We start from the raw sequence: 17254 nt of genomic DNA on the forward strand, positions 1-17254 counted from the left end.
AGACCACCCAAGGCCTCCCTGGCCCACTGAAATACCTTATGCTCCCCACAGTTGCTTACGCCCCCCCCCATCCCAACCTGCTGTCCTGGATCACTTACTTTATGAAGATCTAGCAAGCAATCTCCTCTCCAGCCTCTCAGCCGTGTGCGCCCCTCTGCAGTTCCATTTGGGCCTCTGCCAGCCTGTTGCAGGCCGGATCCGCCCCTCACAGGATACATTTCGGCCTGCAATGGGCCAGGGGAGGCCCAAACAGAGCGTCAGAGGGCCAGATCCGCCCCCCAGAAGCTCCATTTCAGCTTGCAACGGACTGGAGGAGACCCAAACAGAGCATCGGGGAGGGGGGTACATGGCTGAGAGGCTGGAGACTCCTGGATCTTCACAAGGTAAGTGACATGGTGTGGCAGGTTGGGTGGGGGGAAAGCAATTGTGGGGAGCATGAGGCCCGAACGGAGCTCAGCTCCATTTTGGCTGGCGACATTCAGAATGAATGTTACAGAGCTTCTGTGGTTGTTCGTAAGGACGAACTGTGGTGCTGCAAGATTTGTAGTTTCAGGACTTGTTTGCAAACACTAGGGCACTTATATAATTTCAAACATTAACTAAGGGAACGCTCGTAAGCCGGGGATTACCTATATTCCCTAGACTTATCTGTATGTAAAGGTAAAAAGAATTATTGTCTTATGATGGCATCCCAATGAGAAGTGTATGTTTTAATATTTGATCTTAAATTCATTTTGCTTTGAATAGCTACGACTGAAAATAAGGAATTCTAAATGCAGAAGTTGTCCATATTTAAATCACAATACAGAAGGCATAAATACAAAAGTTAATGCTTACATATTCAGAAACTGAAGACCTTCAGCACCTCATCAACAGTCTCAGAAATACCTGAAAAATATGGCTTGAAGTTTAACACCTCAAAAACCAAGATCATGGTCATCAGCAAACAACCCATTAATTTACCGCTGATAAATTCAGAAGGAATACCATTAGAAAAAGTTGAAAGGATCACGTACCTCGGTTTTAATTTACATGAAAGCTGGGACATGATAAGTGAAATAAAGACAAGGATAAAGCTCGAACAGCATTCTTCAAAACAAAAAACGTCTTCTGCAGTCACGATATAAACCTAAGACTGAAAATCAGGCTTGTCAGATGTTACATCTTTTCTATCTTGCTCTACGGAGTAGAGAGTTGGTCTCTGACAGAAAACCACTTAAGAAACTAGAAGCATTTGAAATGTGGATTTACAGACAACTGTTACATATAAACTGGGTTAAAATCACAAATGAGGTGACAAGCCACCTGGGAAAGCAAAGGGAAATAATCAAAGCCATTAAAAAGCAAAAGTTAGAATATTTTGGACATGTGATGCGACACCCAGAAAAATACAGCATCCTTCACTTAATCCTCCAAGGAAAGATTGAAGGCAAACGAGGTCCAGGCAGAAGAACATCATGGCTTCAAAACCTAAGGGAATGGTTTGGACAAAACTCAGCAGCACTTTTTCATACGGCTGTTGAAAAAATAGGATTGCAGACATGATCGCCAACATCCAATGATGGATATGGCACAAGAAGATTTAGAAACTGAAAATGTATTCAAACATTATATGTTTTCTGTCAACGTATAGGATTTCCCTACTTGTGTGCATTCTCCTATGTTCCAAACGATGTTGAGATTAGATAGGCAGCTTAAAGAGAAGTCCCTGTATCACTGTAAACGTCTTTGCTTTTCAACTAGTATAAGACCCAAATTTAAATTCATGCTCAGCTATAAAAGCTCATTGGGCTGGTCACTAACAATTGATGAAAAATAATCTATCCCATACAACTGGATGGATAAATTTAGCAGAGTAACATGTAGCAATAGCATTAGCACTTAGATTTATATACTGCTTCACAGTGCTTTACAGCCCTAAGTGGTTTTACAGAGTCAGCATATTGCCAAGAATCTGGGTCCTCATTTTACTGACCTTGGAAGGATGGAAGACGGAGTCAATATTGAGCTGATGAGAATTGAACTGCTGAACCTCTGGCAGCCAGCAATGTATGCTTCTCTGTGCTCCTACAACTTACAGATATATTGTAAATCTGGAAGTATGTTAACTAGAATATATTCTGTCCTTTAAAAATTACATTTTCAGAAAATGTACAGTATATTAAATATTTGCACTACACCCTACAAACATATAACTGACAGTTAAGTCATTTGTGCAACTGTACATTTACTTTTAAGGAGTATTTTCCAGAATGCCTGTGAAAAGTAGTAAAGATACATATTAATTCAAAAATCAGTGAAATAGTTAAGATAGGTATTTAAGGATTTGTCTGAACTATTCAGTGAACTGGCAATAGTAGCTGTGTATATTAGAGGTTCACTGAATAAATGGGTAGCCATTTAAATACATAATTATTTGGTAAACTGCAATACATTCAAGCTCTATCTTAATAGTTTGACAGTTATTTAATGGATTCAAAGACTTAATGAACATTGTAGAAAACACTGAACAAAATGATTCTACAATACCAAACAATGTAACCACCTTTTTATTTTCCAGCAATTAATTTGCTATTACACCATCCAGTCCATTTAGGCAGTGACATATTCTCTATAGGAAAGCTATGTAATAGATGTTAATGGATCTGCATTCCTAAGCACACACATTACTATTTAAATACAAAAGCTTCCAGAGTTTGCCACTTGCAAATTTTGGATGTCATTCATTTTGAGATAACTTATGCTTGTGAAAGTATGAAGGCACCAGGACAGAAACCAGGAGGCTAAATTCTAATCCTGCCTTGGGCATGAAAGCTGACTGGGTAACTTTGGGCTAGTCACTCTCCTTCAGCCCAGTTCACCTCAGGGTTGTGGAAAAATAGGAGGAAGTATTATGTATGATTGCTGCCTTGAGTTACTTGTAATAAAGATGGGGGGGAAATATTTAATGTGTCTAAAGTAGAGCCAAGTAACCTCATGACCACCTCCGGCTTTACATAAAGGTATGCAATTTTATTTGTCTGAAGACATTATTTTACTAATATATGTTCAGAGAAAAGAGAAAGTGGTATTCAAAAAGTCATATATGAAAATAGATCAGAGGTCTCCAACCTTTCCAGCTTTGAGAACTGGTTGGGGATGGGGGTAGAGGGGATGGTCTGATGTGAGCGGTGGGCAAGCATGAATGCACATGCAGCTCTATTTGTGCAAGTGGCGGGCATATGCGCCCCCTGCTTGCACAAAGAGCTGCACATATGTGCTTACTTTCCCCCCTCCCCCCCCACTAAACATGCAAGTCCTCAACTTACTAACGTAATGGAACATTGTGGTGGTCATAAGGCAGGCAGCACATGTCTGACTTGATTTTACAACCTTTATTTAGGGTAGTCATTAAGTGAACTCATTGTTCAATATGGGACATTTTTGCGGAAAACGAAGTAAATGTGGGGTTTGGGCAAAAATGTAGTAAATTGTCACGGGATCACGGGATGCAGCAAATAGTCATAAATGAGGCTGGTTGCCAAGTGACTGAAATATAGTCATGTGGCTGGAGGGGACAGAACTTCAGAATTGACCTGTACCTTAGGGAGGGGGGGTCCATCATAACTTTGAATGGTCACTAAATGACCAGTTGTAAATTGAGGACTATCTGTATTAGCTTATCAAACTAAAAGCAGATTAACTTTGTTCATGACTAGAAGTACTTAGTTTTTTATGCACACTCCAATACTTTTTCTTTTCAACTCATAGTTGGATTTGAAATTACCTTCACACATTAGCCCTGAACTGAAACTCTTCTACAATAAAAAAACTTCCCATAAAGTGTGGTCTATGCTATCAATCATTTTAGTAAATGGTGCTTGAAAATTCCAAGACACATATTAGCATTTATTTTGGAATTTACATACATATACATGTATATACAAACATTTAAAGTTGTCAGCTTTGATAGTGAAATTGCTGGACTTCTGAAGTTTTCTTGCTTTGTAAAACTTAAACACTTTGTTCTTTGTTGCTTCACTCAATAGGTTTTTCATGTCATGTTACAGATGGAATAATTCAACTTAAAAGATGCTTCTTCCCAAGAAACTGAACCTTTCTATCAAAAGCGGTGGATCGAATTGGAGAATTAGCTTCATAAAAAGGATTCATTGCAAACTGAAGAAAGAAAGAAAGAATATAGTGAGAACAGTTTAAGAATCAATTTGTCTAAAGACCTGTATTGAACCACTTGGTCTTTGCTAATGTTCTGGAAATTTATAGCAACCTACCATTAATGATTGATTCTGGTTTTAGATGGAAAAGTAGACAGATAATGCCTTGTTTCTCCTTGAGGAAGACTTATTTCTATTTTTGCAATGAAAACTTTCAAAGAATATTGATCTACATTAACTATCTAATCTATCATACTGATTTTAGTTCCTAGAACTATTTTGAACGAAATGCATTCTATCTCCGTCCAGTTCACAGATATATGCAAAAGCTGCTGTTCTGGGAACAGAATATTCTAGAGAATTCCTCAACATTCTCTTCCTACCCTATGACCAGACAAACCTACAGAGGAGGAATAGAACATTATTGAATTCCCTAGAACATTCTGTTTCAGAACAACAGATTTTATACAGCTAAAGCAGTAGTTTTAACGTACCTGTCATGCAAATATGCTAGGCCTTCACTGCCTATCGATTAATAAGCAAAAGTACCATAAACAGTAATGTTTTTTCATAATGCAAAATGGAATTAAAGTACACAATTTACATTCTCCAACTCTATACATACAGGGCAAGTGAATAGGTTTAGCCAAATACAGGTAGTCCTCAACTTATAACCACAATTGAGCCCAAAATTTCTGTTGAGACATTTGTTAAGTGAGTTTTGCCCCATTTTACAACCTTAGTTACCACAGTTGTTAAGTGAATTACCGCAGTTGTTAAGTTAGTAAGCTGGTTGTAAAGTGAATCTGCTTTCCCCATTGACTTTGCTTGTCAGAAGGTCACAAAAGGTAATCACATGATCTTGGGACACAGCAATGGTCATAAATATGAACCAGTTGCCAAGCATTTGAATCTTTACCACATGAACATAGGGATGCTGCAAAGGTGGTAACTGTGAAAAACAGTCATAACTCACATTTTTCAGTGCTGTTGTGATTTTCAATGGTCGCTAAATGAACTGTTGTAAGTGGAGAACTACCTGTAGGTTATTTCCTAAGCCAAATTCCCACTGAATACACAATTCATTGTATGATAGATAACATTGTTATAGCTTTTACCTTTATATACAGATCATAGACATCGCTAAAGAAGTTTTTGATTCCATCTTCTTGTCTTACATCATGAAGCATTATAAATCTCATATGTAGAAAAAGTTAAGAAAACAAATGTGTTTTTAAGGATTTACATGCAGTCTGGTTAAAGCTACCTGCCACACAATTTAAATCCTATATTAAAAAAGGCAGCAAAATATTTAAAAAAAACAACCTTTTGAACAGAATATATTTTCAGAATATATTGAACAGAATATACTTCCAGGAATTCTGGGAGTTGAAATCCACCCATCTTAAAGTTGCTGAGATTGAGAAACTCTGCCAATAAACTATGGCAACTGGGAAAAATGACCCTAAAATTCTTCACTCAGTATCACATTTAAGTCTCAGACTAAGAAGGGACTGGAGAAGTATACAACCAAGTGTCCAGATGCTAGACCACAGTATCTTTGAAGTTTCTTTGAAATCCAATTCTTAACAAATGAGGTTTTCATTTTTTAAAGAAACTACATTTCTTTATACAGATGACATTCTGTATAAACAAGTTTTTGTTTAATATCTGTAAATTATGAAAAAACACATTTTTCAAAAAGTATTCTTTGGTTCATGACCACAAAGCTGACTCTTCTTGCCCAGGATTTTGATAAATGATTTTTGTTATATCAATTTTTGCTCTATTTATGGTGATAGTTCTCTGCTTTTAATTCTATTGATTTAAATTAGTATACTTTTTACAGGTATAAAGAATGCAGAAGCTATAATAGAATGACTATCTGAGATTGAAGTACTTATTACTGAAAACATATAGGCTGAAAAAGATGAAAAATAATCATAGAAAAGGTAAGTTTGTAGATATATTTTGCTAAGCAAGTAGTCTTTGAGATACTGCCAGTAACAACATCCTTTTGAAGTTATGACACCCCCTCCCAAAAGCTACAAACAATCCAATGTCAAACTTATGACAGTTGCAGTATCCCCATGGTCATTCATCCTTACAGTTGACCACAGGAATGCTGCAATATCTCCCTGTCTCTCTCCTTCATCCCGCGCTGAAGAAACCCTGCAGGGCTTGGGCCTGCTCCCCATGCCTCTCGAAAGCATCCATTTTCAGTGCTCTGACAATTCTTTGATCTCTGCATTCCAAAGCTTTCTGGCTCCCTTTAGGACCCAGCTTCTGCCATGGCCATTTGGTGCATGCTTGCACTTTAGCCGCTTTTTCTTTATAGCTGAACTTTTTCTTCATCTCCTCAAGGCAAACAAGATGCAGATTTTTTTGCTTGTTTTCTTCTTGTTCTCTCCGCTTTAGCATGACAGTAACTTTCAAGATAGGTAATTTACAGATTTTGTCACTCTCTTTCCAGCATGCATCAAATTTAGCAAATTAAGTGGTTACAAGGGATTGAAATTGGAGGGCAGAGACAGAGAATGTAGTTTCAGCATCCAATAAGGTGTGTGTGTGTGTGGGGGGGGGGGGATAAATCAGGAAGTCTGTCCCTCCCAGCTTGTTTTGCTTTCTTTATTAAGAAATTTATGCTTCTGGTTTTGGGAAGATTATCTGAAGCTGCCGCTTTTGTGTGCAGCAGCTGGCTTCCTCAAAACCTAGGAGAGATTTGCAGTCTACCAATGACCAGCTGATTGGAGCAGAGGCTCAGCCCACAAGCATCAGCCATGCAGAGGCTTCTTTGGAAGCCTCTCTGGCATTAGAATACAGCACTAGGCCCTAATCTAATTGGGCTCTTCCCCTTGCTGATCTGTTTTTCGCTTTGCAAAGCTTTTTGCAGCTTCTCTGCCTCCTTTATGGACCCAGCTGGATGGTAGACCTCCCCACCTATGAGGTCAACGACCCACACATGTTTAATGATGGCATCAAGAAAAGTAGGGGGTGGGAGTTAAGGAAAGCTCTCTCACACAACTGTTGTCACCATAATGGGCAGGCTCCATTACAGTCATAAATTGAGGATTACCTGTATACAGGTAGTCCTCTACTTACTTGAGCCCAAAATTTCCTCTCCTAAGCAAGACAGTTGCTAAGTGAATTTTGCCTTATTTTACAACAGTTCTTACCACAGTTGCTAAGTGAATAATTAAAAACACGGTTGTTAAGTGAATCTGGTTTCCCCATTACTTTGTCAGGTCACAAAAGGTGATCACCTGAACCTATGCCACTGCAACCGTGTCAATAAATTCAATACATGACAGTTGCCAAGAATCCATGGGGATGCTATAGTGACATTTGAAAAACAGTCAGGCCACGTTTTTTCAGTACCATTATAACCTCAAATAGCCACTAAATGAATGGTTGTAAGTCTACCTGTATTCTTCCATGTGTTATAGATATCAGGAATTTATGGGGAACTTATAATAGGTAAGAAATACATAAGAAAATTCAGATCCAGAAAGATGAGTTCTAGGCAGAAATTAATGAATATTTAAATATCTAACTACAACATTTGATAGATTTTTCCCTTAATCCCTGTTCCAAATATGACTACATCATGAATCTAATTTTTATGACAAAATGATCACCCTATCTTACAAAAACTCATACAAAAGCACACAATTCTGTTGTGTGTAAGCAGAATGGATACCATCATGCCTGTGCATTCTATATCCTATCAGAATTTGGACATGTTCACATCATACACCGAAATAGAAACTAGCCATCTAAACTTTCATATATGCACAAAGCTATCCCTTGTAGTTAGCTAATTCAATGTGTTATATGAATTTAGGAAATTGAACTTAAAATAAGAATTAAATGTACAGTAGTATGAAATAGTATGAAATACTACTTCAAGAAGCTACAGTATGCAGTGGCAATAGAAAGCAGCATACTAGTAAATTTTCAGGTGATTTTTAGAATGATAGTGCTTCAGCAGAACAAATACCACTTCCAACACAGGGGTGTATGTTTTTAATGTATTAAAGAAAGATTATGTGCCCAATATGCAATTTCTGAATTTAACCCTTTTGTAAGAGCAGGGCACTGTATCATCCATCAAAGGAAGGGCTAATTGAAATCTGCTTCAAATTAGAGTGAACCTTGCCATAAGCACAGCATTTTGTTCAGGTGGCCAGTTTGTGAAATAGGAAGCTGGAGACTGCTATTCCATCTTAATGGCCTAATTATCCTTGAAATCTCTCTTTTCTGATAAAGATAAAACTATTTTTTTCACATTGGAAAATGTTTTTCATATCAGACGGCAGAGCATTTGATTCTCTGAATAATGCTCTTCAGCAACTCCTCAGACTAAATTAACCCTCTGGTTCAATACGAGTAGAGATGTTTTCTGAGCAGGGAATTCACCATGAAGTAAGTGATGGTAGGCCTCGCAGACCTTAGAACTATAGAAAGCTTCAAACATTGACAGTAAAACTCATGGTGCCCCAGAACACAAACATATCAACATAACATATTACTGGGCTTCAACCAGGGGTGGGTTCTAAATTTTTTTACTACCGGTTCTGTGGGTGTGGCTTATTTTGTGGGCGTGGCTTGGTGGTGGGGGTAATGTGACTGGGTGGGTGTGGCCAACTTTTTTTTTTTTTTACTTTTAAAAGCATGTTTTCTACAACCTTAAGAGGTTGCAGGAAAAAATGGTCTTAAAAGCCTCTGACGATCAGGCAATTCAGCTGGGATCGCCAGAGGCTTTTAAAGGCATTTTTTTCCCCTACAACCTCTTCAGCCAAAGAGGTTGTAGAAAAAATGCTTTTAAAAACCTCTGAGATCCCAGCTGAGCCGCACAATCGTCAGAGGCTGTTTTTTTACACTTTTAAAAGCATTTTTTCAGCTGAAGAGGTTGTAGAAAAAATGCTTTTAAAAGTAAAAAAAAAAAAAAAGCCTCTGATGAGGTAGGCGGGGTAAGCGAGCAGCGAGCGGGCCAGGGACCGGTTCGGGGGCATGGCCAGCCAATGTTATTACTGGTTCTCCGAACTACTACAAATTTTTACTACCGGTTCTAGTGAACCGGTGCGAACCAGGAGCAACCCACCATTGGCTTCAACCTCATTCTACACCAACACTTGTGGGCCAGATAAAGGAAATAAGGAGACTGGAGGCTTACCAGATCTCTGTATAGAGGATATTCCACAGGGCAAGGTGCACTTCCTAGCTTCTGTTAGAGGAAAACATTTAAGGGACCTGGAATGTGCCCACCCTATTTGACCTGGTGAAATAGAGGCGATCTGCAAGTAATGTGGTTCTATGCTATTAAGGGCTTTAAATATACTTATTGCTGAATCTCTGCATTTTTAACCACCAAAAGTCACATTTGTGAGATGGTTTGATAATTACATATTATAAAATGGATGAGAAACCTATAGACTTCTGGATGCAACTTAAATACGGCAACTATTTCAGCGACCATGGCAATAGCAATAGCACTTAGACTTATAAACCGCTTCACATTGCTTTACAGTCCTCTCTAAGAGGTTTATACTCAGCATATTGCCCCCAACAATCTGGGTCCTCATTTTACTGACCTTGGAAGGATGGAAGGCCAAGTCAACTGCCAGCAGCCAGCAGCAATAGCCTGCAGTACTGCACTCTAACCACTGCGCAACCATGGCAAGAAATGTGGAAAATGATAGTTTAGGAACATTTGGAAGGCCATAGGCTTTCCATCTCTATTCTGAAATGTTCTTCTTATAGCATTGCAACAAAAAAGGATATGGCCTGCAGTGACAAAGGCAGAAACAAACCATTCATTAAATTTATCCACAGTCTTCAAGTACATATTATTTGTTAACCACATGTTTTCATCTACTAGGTCAAGAGCAGCATGAGCTATGAATTGATTCAAGTGGCGATGGTCATCCTGAGAGGAAAAATAAAGCTCAACTCTAAATACTGAAAACAAAAAGTATAAAATAACTTATTTTTTCATGCATTTGCTTAAACAATGTAAAATATGTACTATAATATACAACTATGAACAGAATAAATTCAGACTAATGCAATATTAGATACTAACATATGTACTTGTATGTAGTTTAGAAAAAATATTTTTTTGCAGTTTTTAGAAGAAAAAAAGATGATTTCAAACATTTATTCATACTGAAATATATCCTTGTATACTAAATCATAGTTAAGGCATAAAAGTTGATCCAATTTATATGGTAGACAGGACGACAGAAATCAAATAAATGGATGTTCATCAGGATATATAATCCAGGTGAGATGGGCTGCAGACTTGAATATATAATTTTCAATAGCAGCAAAAAAAAATCTATTAAGTTCCAAAATCAAATTAACAAAGAACCCGAGTGATTAAGTCAGGGGTCGGCAACCTTAAACACTCAAAGAGCCACTTGGACCCGTTTCCTACAGAAAAAAAAAACATACTGAAAGCCACAAAACCTGGCCAACTCGATGTCACTAACTCCCACCCAGTCACCCAGTCCCAGTCTCTCTCCCCCTCTCCCTATCTCCCCCCCTCTCTCTATCTCTGTGTCTGTCCTTCTTCCTATCTTCCCCTCTGTCCTGTGTCTCTCTCTCTCTGTATCTCTCTCTCTCCCTCTCTCCCCTGCTCTCTATGTATCACTCTGTATGTGTCTATATCTCTCTCTCACCCACTTTCTGTGTGTCACTCTGTGTGTGTGTCTCTCTCTCTCTCTCTGCATGTGTGTATGTCTCTCTCTCTCTCTCCCCCCCTCCCTCGGGTGACCGTCCTCCTCCTTCCCCCCTCCTAACTCCCTGGTCGGGAGCAAAGCGCAGCAAAGGCAAGCACAGGGTGGGTGGCCGCTCACTTAAGGAGGGTCTTAACAGGATGTGGCTTCTCTCCTGCATTAATGCTCCGGCCATCGCCTTGCCATGTCATCGCCTACCCCCGGCAGCTCTTCAGCCGAGCGCGGAGGGAAGAACAGAGAGAGAACACGCATGTGTCTTTCCCGAGGGAGTAACTTTAACTGTGTTGAGGCAATTGAAAAGTTCATGTGGATGTGTAATAGTTGCATATTAGGAAGTCATGTGAATTGGCAAAGCAATATGTTACTCTCTCTTATACAACATAAATACTAATTACCTTGGGGATTTGTATTGCCATTTCAAAGTGAGGAGTTTCCATTCCTGTCCCATCACTGGTTGGCCCCGCCCCTCTTATTTCTTTTTTGGACTCCAGCCCAAAGTGGCAGGAAGCGAAGGCTGCCTTACGTGCAAATGTGGTGTGAAGACAGGTACAGGGCCGCTTCGCTCCTGCATTCTCCAGCGACCCTCCTCCCACTCCTCCTCTCGTAACCCCCTGGCCAGCTGTGGCTGAGGTGGGAACATGTGCACGCACGGGGAAACCCTCCTTAAGCGAGCCACTGCACACCCCATGCACGCCTTTCCTGAGCTTTGGCGCTCGCTTGGGGAGGGTCTCCCCACGTGTGTGCACACTGCCAGCTCAGCCACAGCTGGCCAGGGGGTCGCAAGAGGAGGAGTGTGCAGGAGCAAAGCAGTCCTGTACCTGCCTTCACGCATTTGCGCGTAAGGCAGCCGTCTCTTCCTGCCACTTTGGGCTGGAGTCCAAAAAAGAAATGAGGGGCAGGGCCAACCAATGATAGGACAGGGAGCCATGGCAGAGGGCCCAAAGAGCCGCTTGTGGCTCCGGAGCCGAGGGTTGCTGACCCCTGGATTAAGTGATAGAACGATTTGATACTATATATTGTGCATTTGAACAAGATTTCATACCTTAGATTCTACTTTACCAGCTGGTAGAAATTCCATTTCAAATACAGGATTATCATGGTGACCTACAATTACAAAATAGTAGCTTCCCGACATAATGAAAATATGGCCTCTTCTGAAAGAGAACAGAATCATGCAACTAGAAAAGAAGTGGTTTGTAGAAAAAAATAGTGACATATTAAATGTTAAAGCATTTATAACAGTCTTGATTAGTGAAGATAATGAATCCCATGAAGTTCTTGCTATTTGATACTATTTGAAGTTTTATTTATACATAAAGTATTGTAATTGGCTCCACCTCAATGGGAATGAAAAATTTAAATATATATTTTTATTAACAAGTTATAGTAAAAGTTGGAAAGAAAATGTTTAACTTTTAAATTTACTGTTAAAGTCACAAAGTATAATTTCGTTTGAGTAGCAACAATGCAAAGTTCTTTCCCAACATCTTATCTGAGATTCGTATCATAAATTCCAGTTCACATTTATTGAAATATCAATTCTAATATTTACATTGTATTCCAATAAATATCAATTCTACTGTTTAACAGTCAATATAAGTTATGAAATACACTAGTACATTATGAAAAATAACACTTTTTATATTGTCAGTTGAAAATTTCTCACAATTATTTATGTAAATAATATTTTTAAAAAGATATTACTGGGGGATGGGATGCATAATATTATCGTCACCTTTTCACCTGGCTATAACTATGCTTAAGTTTATTTCTTTAAAAAAACATAGTATATTCGATCAGAATAAAGCTTTCCATTTCTTTTAAATAAACTCAGCAAAATTTCAGATAATTGTACTACGGTATTTATTTGTTCATTTATGGAGATAATTTGTTCCTTGGGCACTTGATATATGGCTTAAATATAAGGAAAGATATATAAGGCACAGATTGGAAAATATATGCCAGATGATCATAATAAAATGTTAAACAGGAAAAACCGGCTACCCAGATGATGCTAATTCCAAATACAATAGCCCTCCAGGGGCGGGCCAGATAACCTAAAATATCTGAATTCCGCACCAGAGATTCTATCTGACTTTCAAGTAGAGATTTTCCAGGGTTAGAAACAGCCTTATATTTCACTTATTCCCTGTTGAAAATTTCGACTTTTATAGTACACTGCTGCTGTTTATTTCTTTTTATTTCTATACTATAAATGCCATCTATCCATTTTTAGAGAATCCGTGAAAAGAAAAGAAAAAAACAACAGCTCACCTGAGGCCCTACAGCTGCCGGGTTTCAAAGAGGGCGGAAAAGATAAGAATCTAATCCTTCCTTCGTAGAACACTCGGCGCTGTTTGATGTCGTCAGAAGCCGCTCCCCACTTTTTCTTTTTTCTTTTAAAGCGCGAATTAGAAAATAGCCCCGCGAGTTCTCGTGAGAATTCTGGGATAGCAACGCGTCTCAGAGTAGTAATAGCAACAACGGCAGGATTGGAAGAGGCGATTCAGGGCGCATCGTCATTGGACGCGATTCCTTCGGGGGTGGGGCGTGAGGAGACCTTTTGCCTTTTTGGTGTTTTTTTTTTTTTTGTGTGTTTTTTTTGGTGGATCGTTAGAGGAACTGTGGTTTTCTTCTCTGCTGCGGTGTCGAGTTTGGTGCGTTGTGTATGTCTGTTCTGTTTTCACCTCCCCCGTTTCTCCGATCCCCAGTGTGTACAAAATAAACCCTGAAACGAGCAAGGCTGATGAGGGAGAAGGGTGGGAAAGTAGCCTGGAAAGTGTGATGTCTATGAGACGGAAGTGGAGCAGATATTCTGGAGGAATTAATGTTTTCAAACTGGGATGAACGTATTATTGCTTTGTTCTTTGCAGAGCAATGGATGGAATGCTGCTTTGGGTACTGTTACTTAAATATTAGAGTCCGAAGCTTTCTACCACAGTAATTAAAATTGCCTTTGCTAATTTCTTTTATTTGTAAGTAAAATCCAAACTTTTATATGATACAAAATGGAAAAGTAAGAAATGAGAGGAAAGCTTTTCTGGGTCATTGTAAGGACACAAAACAGGAGTATACATCTAGCAAGTAAATAAAAATGCATAAAGTGGGCTTAGGGCATTAGAGTCTGGCAACTTTTAATGATAATATGACTTAACCTTCCTTTCAGAACCTGGTCTGCAGATGTGCTGGATCTCACTATGTCAGGGATCAGCAACCATAAACACTCAAAGAGCCATTTGAACCCATTTTCCACAGAAAACAAAACACTGGGAGCTACAAAACCTGGGTGGGTGTGGCCAACTTGACATCACACACTCCCATCCAGTCACATGACTCCCCTTCACATCCTTCTTCCTTCCATCCTCCCTCCTTTGATTTTTCCTTCCTTCCTTCCTTCCTTCCTTCCTTCCTTCCTTCCTTCCTTCCTTCCCTGCAGTGCTCTGCCAGCAAAAATGGAGCTCTGTGTGCAGCCCTCCCGAGCTCCATTTTCACTGGCAGAGCGCTGTAGGAGGCCATCGCAGCCGAAAACTGAGCTCAGGCCACACACGGCCCTCCCAAGCTCTGTTTTCACTGGCAGAGGCACCATGGGCCAGTCCTTTGCTGTTTCCAGGGCGGACCTGCAGGCCAGATCTAAGCACACCCCGCTGGCTGGATCTGGTCTGCAGGCCTTGAATTTGACACGCCTGGTCTAGAGGTTAAGGCACCAGAATGCAAACCGGGAGATTGTGAATCCAATCTTAGCCATGAAAGCCATCTGGGTGACTTTGGGCCAGTCACTTTCTCTCAGCCCAACTTACCTCAAAGGGTTGTTGTGGGGACAATAGGAGGAGGAAGATGTGTTGAATATGTTCAGTGCCCTGAGTTATTTGTAAAAATAATAAAGGCAGGATACAAATAAATAAAAATAATAAAATAATACATGGGCTTTATATGATGAGTATTTTACTGATTATTGTTTTTATTGAAGCTTTCAGTATTTCATTTATTTTCATCTACATATCTGTTCTTTTTAATTCTATAAAATAATTCTATAAATTCAGATCTAAACTGAGTTGATTGCTATCGTTATTTATGATCTTAAATTCCCAAAATGAATCTGTACCATTATTTATGTAGTTCAGTTATTTAAACTAAGCATTTAAGTCTTTATGTCTTTGTGCATTTGACAAACTAAATTCTAGTCTATGAAAGCTTAAGTTGTAGTAAAGAAAGTTGTAGTAAATGAGTAATATGTTATAGCATTTTTTGTTGTTTTGCTACAACACATTGCTCATTCTTCCAAACATTTAATTTTTAAAATGTTGTGATGTAGATTTCAGTATGTAGTGCTTAGTATTTTAATGGAGTCTATTTATATTGCCAAATATGTTATTGTGAAATTGGATTATGGATATAAAAATATTACATTATTTTTTTCATGTTTTCAGATTCTCATGTCTTCATCTGAATTTAAAGCTCTGTCACAAGATGACCTCCGGAAACAATTATACCAGACATTTAAAAACCGTGGCGTTTTGGACACACTTAAGGTCTTTGATTTAAAATATATTAAAATTAGGATAATTTGGGTCTTAATCTTGGCAAAATCAGCTGAATATTTGTTATAACAAGTTATACCAATTTAATTTAAACTTTTGTTAAAAATGTAGTAGCTTACAGTTTAAATGATGCTGAGTATACTAAAATATATAGTATATTGGTAGCAGTAGTGATAAAATATGTGAAACCTTACAGATATCCAGTTTGTGATGACTTATTGATTCACACATCTATTAGTAAGATATCTTTACTAGTTGCATACACTTTTTTTCAGTGCATTTTTGGGGAAGACCCCCCCCGTAATCTAAGATTCATACAGTAATTTAAATTAGAGGGATTAAATGTGGTTCTCTTTTTAGCCACTTTCATATGAATTATTAAATTTTAAATTCTTGCCATTTTAAAATGTGCAAGCTTGTATACACCTAACATAGATTTAACCCTAATACACAAATTAAGACATCCTTGCTATGGGAATCAAAGCATTCCAGCACTGCCCATATCTATGATGTGACTACCAATTTTTCTCATAAAGCTCATGCTCTGCTCAAATTATAGTTTGGCTGCCAAAAGATTGCCCAGTCCTAATCTTTAAAATTAGAGTGCATTTTCATTTTATTCAAGGGAGCTTTTCAAATATTCTCAATGCAGATCAGATCAAAACATTAACTTTAATTAGGAGTGTGTAAAATGACATAACATTTAATTAGTGATACCCACCTTGTGCTTCTCTAAACTCATTCCAAAGTATATCCCCAAACCATAGCTTTCTCCTTAATGTAAATGATTACAAAACCAATACCACATTATGCATAATATAACACATAGCTCAGTTTTACCTTTCCAGATTTAAAACTTCACTAATTATCATGTTTATACCCTGCTTTTCTTCAGGGGGGAAGTTTAAAACAACAGTAATGAATTTTTTTGTTGTTGTTTCAGATGCAACTCCGTAAGCAACTCATACATGAACTAATGAATCCAGTTTTATGTAGAGAAATTCTCCCAAAGGCTACTTCTAGTGAATGCAGTTCATTGATCATTGTGGCATGTAATAGTTTAGTGGCAGATCATTTGCGAAGATGTGGCTATGAATATTCACTGTCTGTTTTTTACCCAGAAAGTGGATTAGAAAAGGATAAAGTAAGTACTTTCCTCTTCAAAAGTGGAGAGGTATTTCCTGAGCATGTTTCTGCCAATCAAGTTGCATTCTGAAACCAAAATAGGAGCTGAGTAGCTTTTTCTGTTTTTTGTTACAGTGTGCCTTCTTAATTTAGAACTGGTACCCAAACAATCTATTACAAGAATTTCTCAACCTAAGGCAGTTTGCTTAACTATGGTTCAAATTAATGACAGTCTTGGAAAGGGTAGTTTATGGCCTGTAAAGCACTTTCAACTATCACAAAATATTGCACCAGCCTTCATGTGATCATGATCTGAGTGTTTGGCATCCTGTTTGTAGTTAGGACCAGTTGCCAAGCATCCTACAGTCATGTGATCTCTGTTTGCAATCTTCTTTGCCAGCTTTCCCAGAAACCCAGTGGAGAAGCTAGCAGAGAAGGTTGCAAGCTGCTGCCATCTGCTGAGGACTTCTCATCTTTGGGGGCTAGCTGAAAAAATTCCCTGCCAAAGGATTTCAGCTGTGTGCCTGATAGCCAAAATCCAAGCAGGCACAAAACTGAAATCCTTTGGCAGGAAGTTCTTTCAGACAACTCTCAGAGACAAGAGGGAGCAGAAATCCAAGCAAGATTTCAAACTCCTGCTAGGACTTTCAGTTTGCTTGGTGCATGCCACCAAGTAAAATGTTAAAATTTGCACTGG

General features: G+C 38.6%; 2 protein-coding genes across 2 annotated transcripts in view; one reads left to right on the plus strand and one right to left on the minus strand.

Annotated features, from left to right (window-relative positions):
- Positions 1-2533: 2533 nt before the first annotated feature.
- Positions 2534-13254, minus strand: TRAPPC2 (trafficking protein particle complex subunit 2). The gene is made up of 5 exons (XM_070943557.1): positions 13169-13254; positions 11937-12048; positions 9939-10083; positions 5273-5358; positions 2534-4158 (listed from the first exon to the last, which is right to left on the minus strand). Exons 2-5 carry the CDS (start codon positions 12027-12029, stop codon positions 4060-4062), a joined length of 423 nt encoding a protein of 140 aa, XP_070799658.1. The 5' UTR covers positions 12030-12048; positions 13169-13254; the 3' UTR covers positions 2534-4059.
- Positions 13255-15327: 2073 nt separating this feature from the next.
- Positions 15328-17254, plus strand: part of OFD1 (OFD1 centriole and centriolar satellite protein) — a 50043-nt gene continuing 48116 nt past the window's right edge. The window contains exons 1-2 of the mRNA XM_070943006.1: positions 15328-15423; positions 16376-16576. Coding sequence (XP_070799107.1) covers positions 15328-15423; positions 16376-16576 — 297 coding nt within the window. The remainder of the gene's footprint in view (positions 15424-16375; positions 16577-17254) is intronic.

This window comes from Pituophis catenifer, unplaced genomic scaffold (genome assembly GCF_029215685.1).
Source record: "Pituophis catenifer annectens isolate HBS135680 unplaced genomic scaffold, rPitCat1.0.hap2 SCAF_4, whole genome shotgun sequence".
Lineage (NCBI taxonomy): Eukaryota > Metazoa > Chordata > Lepidosauria > Squamata > Colubridae > Pituophis > Pituophis catenifer.

What these genes read in the sequence shown, in the direction of transcription:
- TRAPPC2 (XM_070943557.1), bottom strand. Translation starts at nt 12,029, where the DNA reads ATGTCGGGAAGCTACTATTTTGTAATTGTAGGTCACCATGATAATCCT. An exon ending in TGCCTTTGTCACTGCAGGCC is followed by an intron (nt 5,359 to 9,938) that starts ATATCCTTTTTT and finishes AACTTTTTCTAC; the next exon opens with ATATGAGATTTATAATGCTT. An exon ending in TCTATGATCTGTATATAAAG is followed by an intron (nt 4,159 to 5,272) that starts GTAAAAGCTATA and finishes TTCTTTCTTCAG; the next exon opens with TTTGCAATGAATCCTTTTTA.